Here is a 7,926-nt window from a genome sequence, read left to right as displayed (position 1 = left end):
GTGAAACTGTGCCTTTAATCATGTTTAATATGTCATAACAGGTACAATGCAGCATGCAGGTGAATGATTATGTTGATTATGAGAAATTTCTAATCACCATTCTGGAAATCTGGGGTCTCATATGCTTCCTATCCTCTATCTCATTGTTTATTGGGAAATGTTTTTTAGTCTCAACAATATATATATAAACATACATACACATATAAATAATATGTATTATATATTCATTAGAAGCACTCCTGACATTGTCACTTTGTGTGAATGTTTCTAAGCTTTTTCTTGGGTAGATTTCAAAATTTGTCCAATATTGATAAATCAAATAAGGTGAAATAAGTCTCTCTGGTGTTTTAAACATTGAGTACCATTTTAACTTTGTCAAGCGTTCAGTAATTGTTCCCAACATAAATGAAAAACATTACATTTAATACCATTTTCAACAGTCTCCATCAGTTTTTTTTCTTTGCATTTAAAGATTTATTTCAGTCATTAGACAAGGCAAAGAAGCACTTTTGGGAGTGGGGGTATGGATGAGAAGGAACATGGACTTTTATTAAATTGAGAACTTTAATTTCTTTGAATTTCTTTCGGTTAATCTCTTTCTCTCTCACACACAGACACACACAGACTTTTAGAAATTGTGTCGCTTTTTGTTAACCTTCGTCTAATTCATCTCACTTAAGCCATTTGAGTAAATATTACACATATAAAACACCCGTCCTAAATAGATAGCTAGATAGATCGATCATAACTATGTATTCGTTGGTTAACTACTTAGAAAACCTATTATGTATTTCAGATCCGATTGTCCGTGAACGCAACATCTCCCTACAGGAAGTATGTGTTTTCCAGTCGGTGATGAACCGATTAAGGCTAACTACAATAAGACGCAGAGACAAACAAGTGTGAATCAGAGATTTATTTATTAATTAATTTTTTTAACAAAGCAGGCGCAGGACATAATGATTTTGATTCGTCAAGTATGATATCTGATAGGGTTTTAAAGTCGCTGTCTATGAGGAAACGACGTCTGGGGAGGAAACATTAGCTAAATCTACAGCAACATAAAGGTACTGACAACAGTTTGAATCAGAAGTTGTTCTTCATATAGTGATTTTTTTCCCCCTCCAACAAAGTCAGTGAAGGTTTCTAATACTTGCTGGTGTAAAGTCAGCAGTATAATAGTCCGGTCTTACAGCTACTGACACTTTGTTAGTGTTAGCATATAAAGCCAGACTGCTAAGCTTCTCTTTGCGACCTGTTTTGGATTTATCGAAAACATGGTGATGTTAGCTGAGTGAACGTACACTCATCATATGAGTTAATCTTTAGTACAACATTATGTAAAAATTCAACAGAGAAACAGACACAACAATGATTCAGACATTGTAAATAATTTGCAGAGTTATTTTATGGTTTAAGGTGTTATGATGTGAGCAGTGATTCTCGTTGAGTCGAGAAGGTCCACCCTAGTAAGCACAAAACCTTACACAAGCTCCAAACCCCTGTCAAAGACACTGTGCTTTTGCCACGCTGAACCAAAAAGACCTAAGGGCAAACTGTTTTTATACTTGAAGACATGCATTCATTAAGATGCTGGAAAAGTTGAAAATAATGGGGTACCAATATGCCCACCATCAAGTTTGTGGACAAGCCCACCCTAACAGAGTGATGCGAAAGGCTGTTTTAAGATTAAAAAAAAGAGGCACTAATCAAATAGCTTTTAATGAATCAGAAATACTACTATACACACAGTTTTATGAATATGAATCTCAGTAAACGCACATTTTATTCTTTCTCCAGAAGATCCTACGGGATAATTTATCCACCAAGTTTTTGTTTAATTTATGAATTGTTTTTTTTTTTCTGAATGTACTGTATTTTTTAGATTAATTCTTTCATTTTTTTCTCCTTTCAAACTCAGTGTGGCCTTCCCTTCTTAGAATTTTCTTTTATAAAAGAAGGGTGATTCGTATGCAGTCACACTTTCAGTAACCAGAGCGCAAATTCTTTTTTATATGGAAACCTTGGGTTTATTTCGGCTGGATCATGACTCAGCATTTCAATATTATATTTTAAAAATGTATCTTTATTATTTTCAGTGTAAATTATAGCACATAATTGCATTATTATCTTGTTAATAAGTAATCAGTTAAGGCTGACAGATGTTATATCACATATTAACATTATCGCAAATGATTAGCACTATCCAGCACACCAAGCACTTTACTTTGAAAGTTGTTCAACTGAAGAGATGGCCTATGACTGAATACAGTTTGTGGGTATTGTTAAATGTTTACTTGTTAAGATAATAACATTTTGGAATAACACTTTGTTTTGTGTATGTTGTCAATGAAAGGAAATCCAAACTGGGGCAAACAATGCAGTTAATCACAAATGACCACAAAATAATTACAATTAATTAAAATGTTTATGGAATTAAGCATCAGCCAATTTGGTCAATGTATAATTGGTTGTTATGGTGATTTGTAGGTGGAGTGTCAGACTCTCACCTCAGCACCTTGAACAGGTTAAATTAGTCTGTAGCCTGAGTGAAGAAAGCACACACTCATGGTTTGTTACTGCAGCCAGAGAAATATGTTTTTTTCCCTATTAGTTCCAGTGTGACCTTCATTTTCTTTCTGATTATGTCTGCATTGTAAATAGAAGATTCACTTGTAGGCTGTCAGACATTCAATAAACAGAGCACAAATGGTTTAACATGGAATCCTTGAGCTTTTCTCTGCTTCTTTATGACTAGGGATGTAACAATATACTCACCTCACAAAAGGATGTGATTCGTGATTTTTTTTTTCTGTTGAAGATACGACTTTATCACAATTTTTTTAAACAAAAACAACTCAGCAATAGCGGCATGCAGGAGGTGAAAATAAGGTATCAGGTCGATAATGACACTGGCAGATACTCCCAAGTTATAATTTAGATATCGGACATAAAAAAGTTGTATTAAAGTAAATTATTGTCATTAATACACAGCACACCAGCACAATGAAAGTTGTGCTCATGCAATATGTGGGGATGGTGCCATGCTCACTGCACCTCAGTGGCACCTTTTAAATAGTGGATTTGAACCGGCAACCTTCAAGGCACAAGGCCACTCCCTTAACTACCAGGCCACCACTGCCACCTATTGAGTCATCCCTTATTCTTACATTCTTAAGTTTTGTCTCCTTTTAAATGTTTGGAAGTCAGTGCCGTTTTGTTTTTATTCTGCACAGTCCCTGTTTTCATTCTTCTCTTTGTGTTCTAATATCAAATCATCTGAGAACTTTTATCTAGATCTATTTGTCTGTGTTTTCCCACTCTTCTCACAGTAGTATGCTGGAAGTAGGGAAGTGGCCAGTGTTTGCTCTCCTTTCTCCTGAGGAACTGCGGCTCATCCGGCAGGCCTGCGTCTTTGGCAGTGCAGGCAATGAAGCACTGTATGTTACAGTTAATGATGAGGTAACTCTGTTTTTTACTATTAGTAAAACAGTACAATAAGCGATCACAGACTTATAATGGATGTATTAGAAATGGACAGGAACCAGTGGCAGATGTTCCTGCTGCACTTCTGGTCACAGGGATAAGCAGATAGAAAGAGACGTTCTGTCTTTACCTTGCAGCCCTCGTGGTTAACCAAGCTCCTCTTTATATTCACACTGTTTGAGATGTGTGGAGTTGATTCTACTCCCTTTGGCAAAAATCTATGATAAAACAAGAAAATAAATTTAGAATCTTTTCACATCAACCAAAAAAACGTTTTTGCAAATACATTTACCTTATTGCTTAGCTTCTCCATCTTTTTCTACATTAAAGCCATGTGTCATGATTATCCTATTTATATGAAATACTGTTTAACAGTGATATTTGGCATATTTTCAGGTTTTTGCACTGGGCACCAACTGCAGCGGCTGTTTAGGTCTTGGAGATCTTCAAAGCACAATCGAACCACGCAGGATTGATGTTTTGTGTGGAAAGAAGATTGTCTCCCTGAGCTATGGCACAGGACCTCATGTTGTTATTGCTACTGCAGGTAGTTCACTTCAGGAATCTTTTTATATGTGCCCCCAAGGGCAGATTTCAGGATGTACAGGAATGTCATCATCCACACACGACATGCTGCGTGCAGACTGGAGTCTACCTTTAGAACGGTTCTGTCTCATTATTCATTACTCCTAACTATTTAATGATATACTTGCACTTATAGTCACAAGATTATTCCCAAAGTTAATCAAATAAACCTTTGCTAAATTAGCATTTCCATTTAATTTCATGCTCCATTTAAGACTATTTCCTGCTTTCATGTAGATGGAGAGGTTTTCGCCTGGGGCCACAATGGATACAGCCAGCTGGGCAATGGGACCACCAACCATGGCTTGACCCCTGCCCTGGTGTCCACCAACCTTCTGAACAAGAGAGTGACAGAAGTGGCCTGTGGTTCTCACCACACTATAGCTCTGACCACTGATGGAGAGGTGACTGATTCTCATGACAAAAAACAAAGGGGATGGGCAAGTCAGACTGATGGAAAAAAAATCTTTAGATTAGTGCAACATTAGATTAAATTAAACATTATTGATCCCATTCAGTACCTGGGGAATTGTTGACAATATGCCAAGCAGCAAATAGCACAAATGTTATGCTATTTGCTTGGGTTTGTTTCTAAAAGCCTGTACTGTCTGTTGTTTGTACGTATTTTATTGTTTAAATCATTTCCCTCTATTTTTAGTTGTTTACTTTCTGCCTAGTGTTTGTCTCTCTGATCAAATTATTTTTATATCCAGGTTTACGCTTGGGGTTACAACAACTCAGGCCAAGTTGGATCAGGGTCCACTGCGAACCAACCCACACCACGCCGCGTCAGCAGCTGCATTCAGAACAAAGTGGTGGTGAATGTGGCCTGTGGTCAGCTCTGCTCCATGGCTGTGCTGGACAATGGAGAGGTGATGGCTCCCGTCATTCCGCCGATATTTAACATGAAAAACGGGAGCGGTGAGTCAGCAGCGCTTAACTTTTTTAGAAGAGCGCTGACTGATGGATATGTGCGTCACACATGGGCATAAGTTATTCATGAGTGAAGCAGTGTGTGCATTAGAGGCATGACTCATCGTTTCATGAAAGATACAGATTAATTAGAAGGGGCAGAACCTGAATAATTGTTTCCTGCTTGAGTCCCTCATGCATGAACAAGTAGCAGCGTTATCTTCACACACAAGACACTTATTTCTCACACTTAACAGAAAATGACTTTCCTTAAATGAGGACCCTTGGAGGCTTACCACTCTCACTACCGGGGATGGAAAAAACAACTTAACCACTCTCACTACCGGGGATGGAAAAAAACCTTCTTTTTTTTTTGCTTAAACAACACCAACATAACCTTAAACTAATGAGCTTCAAATGTTGCAGATCTACGGTTGGGGTTATAATTGCAACGGTCAGCTTGGTCTGGGCAACAATGGAAACCAGCAGACACCGTGTAGGATTGCAGCTCTTCAAGGAATCAATATTGTCCAGGTGAAAGTCACGCAGAGAAAAAATATTCTTTTTTTCCTATTTAAACCTGAGGCAACATTGAAATCAATTATGTTTCCTCAGGTTGCCTGTGGTTATGCACATACTTTGGCTCTAACAGATGAGGGCGCTGTTTATGCCTGGGGGGCAAACTCGTATGGACAGTTGGGAACTGGCAATAAGAGTAACCAAGCTTTACCAACCCAAATAAACATAGACAAGGAGAGGTGAGTGTTAAAGAAGCAGTCATTTTTCATGAGGTGGAAACTAGTCGTGTATTTCAACAACAATCTCATCCAACAAGGTTTCATAGTTATTTAGTTTAACACCAGTTCTAAGCTTAGAGGAGATTACTCCACTAGCTGCTGTGGCTGATTTTTTTCTTCCTCTTCCTTCTTTTTGCTTCTTCTTTCTTACTTTACTATTCAAGTTTACACACATTACATTCTACCATCGCTAGATTTTTTGCAGTGAACATTTATGGATTTGTGGAATATTTTTATTTGACTTAACCTAAACTTGTCGAAGATTAAAAATAACATAATTTCATTCTGTCAACTTCAGTCACATATTTGACACGTTACACAACACAGTCTGTAAATCAAAGAGGAGGAGATGCCCTTTAGAGTGTAAATGTTGTTTTTGTCTTTAGGATGGTGGAGGTGGCTGCTTTTCACACCAGCCACACATCAGCCTCAAAGACCCAGAGCGGTCAGGTTCTGATGTGGGGTCAGTGTCGAGGTCAGGCCGTGGCCAGTCCGCACGTCACCCACTTCAGCACTACAGACGATGTGTTTGCGTGTTTTGCCACTCCTGCAGTGACGTGGCATCTCCTGTCAGTGGGTATGGATTGAGTCTAAAGTCTTTGTTTTTTCTCCATCTCTAACATAAATTATGTAAAGTATATGTAATGAAAGAAGTAGATTAAGCCAACCGTCTGTTAGGATGGGACTATGTGACAGTGAGACGACTTATGTGTCAGTTCACAACAAATTGATCCGTGAGTTTAACTCTTTGTCTCTGCAAATGATTCATTCTAAAGCTAAATGTAGATGGATTTTAGTGCTGAAAACTCAACAACTCAACGATTATTCCACAGAAAGAAAAACACTCCACATCTAAAGAGTTTGGGCTATATGAGCAGAAATGTTGGCAAATGTATGCATTTGTGTGTGTTTTTTGTCAGACGGTGACGATCACCTGACTGTGGCTCAGTCTTTAAAGAAGGAGTTTGACAGTCCAGAGATCTCGGACCTGAAGTTCCTGGTGGACGGGAAGTGTATCCATGTTCATAAAGCCCTCCTGAAGATCAGGTAATTTAACGAGCTTCAACAGCTGCTCAGGTGATTTCGCCTGGAAGAAAAGTTCAGCACATTTGAATGAATCAAACCAATAAAACATATCCATAAAGGTTTCTCTCTATTTTAAATGTTATGATATTTTCTTTATTTATTTTATTTTCTACACAATTCCTCAGGAGGTACAGTTTGACCTTGTTTGACAGTGGATTTAGAAAAAAACAGAACTTCAACATTGACAGCGAAGCATTTCCCAGACAGATTCTTACTCCGATTTTTTAACCATCTGTGGCTACAACCTAGATAATTTCTCCCATAAAATCTTCCAATCAAATTGTGATTTTTTACGTAGTTAATGTGTCCGGTAAGGTCAGCATAAAATGTACTTCCCAACTTCGAGGTGCTAAGATTAGAAAAAAGTCAACGAGTCAACATGACATTTTTTTTTTCATTTCAGGCATGGAAACTGTGACTGACTGTGGTTTTTATATTGCGTGTATGTTTGGTGGTATTTAAGTGTTTCAGTAAACAGAAACCATTATCACCACATTGTTTTGGGATTTCTTGTGCTATGAAACAGTCTTCAACAAGCTAATTATACTTTTTCCCTCTCTTTGTTTCCACCTGTAAAAGTCAAATGACAATAGTTCTTGGTGAATCAAAGGTCATTGTCTCAAATCTCACTGTTTGTCCTTTAAGTGCCTGAAAAGTTTTTTATGAATGTGTAGTCGTTCAATAGTAGCTTTGAGTTATTCAGTGAATTAAGACAAAACTAAAAATCACATTTTTGTACCATAGAACTGGCAGGTTGCGTGCATTAACGTAAAGTAGTAAAGCAGTAATGCTCTAAACTGGGGCAAGTCAACTTTTTGATCTAGGTGAAATCCTAGGGGTTAACCATGCTTAGTTTCAAGGAGTGATTTACTTTAGCCATCAAGGTGCTGATAATGTCTGCTAGTCTTTCCTGTTCATGTCCAGAGGAAACCGAGGCAAACCTATGTTTCCTGGTTTTCTTTTTATAACTGCACGTGGACAAAAACACTGTCCAAAGGAGTCAGACTGTCTGCCGTGTTGACCTCAGTGCACGTGTTCACAGAAGTATGCACAAAGGGAC

The 7,926-nt window shown here is 37.9% G+C and overlaps 1 protein-coding gene across 3 annotated transcripts in view; it reads left to right on the top strand.

Moving 5' to 3' along the window:
• Nucleotides 1–811: 811 nt before the first annotated feature.
• The window catches only part of rcbtb2 (regulator of chromosome condensation (RCC1) and BTB (POZ) domain containing protein 2), a 12,032-nt gene continuing 4,917 nt past the window's right edge, over nt 812–7,926 (top strand). The window contains exons 1-9 of one of the 3 annotated variants that reach the window (XM_017032260.2): nt 812–1,067; nt 3,333–3,462; nt 3,883–4,033; nt 4,309–4,475; nt 4,785–4,943; nt 5,410–5,517; nt 5,599–5,741; nt 6,167–6,357; nt 6,701–6,827. In XM_017032260.2, coding sequence (XP_016887749.1) covers nt 3,337–3,462; nt 3,883–4,033; nt 4,309–4,475; nt 4,785–4,943; nt 5,410–5,517; nt 5,599–5,741; nt 6,167–6,357; nt 6,701–6,827 — 1,172 coding nt within the window. In that variant the 5' untranslated portion in view covers nt 812–1,067; nt 3,333–3,336. The remainder of the gene's footprint in view (nt 1,068–3,332; nt 3,463–3,882; nt 4,034–4,308; nt 4,476–4,784; nt 4,944–5,409; nt 5,518–5,598; nt 5,742–6,166; nt 6,358–6,700; nt 6,828–7,926) is intronic. The other 2 variants (XM_008309073.3, XM_008309072.3) reach the window with 2 other exon arrangements.

Source organism: Cynoglossus semilaevis, chromosome 4 (assembly GCF_000523025.1).
Source record: "Cynoglossus semilaevis isolate Cse_v1.0 chromosome 4, Cse_v1.0, whole genome shotgun sequence".
In the NCBI taxonomy this organism is placed as follows: Eukaryota; Metazoa; Chordata; class Actinopteri; order Pleuronectiformes; family Cynoglossidae; genus Cynoglossus; species Cynoglossus semilaevis.
The sequence above is the reverse complement of the archived record's forward strand: the minus strand, read 5'-3'. Positions and strand labels throughout refer to the sequence as shown.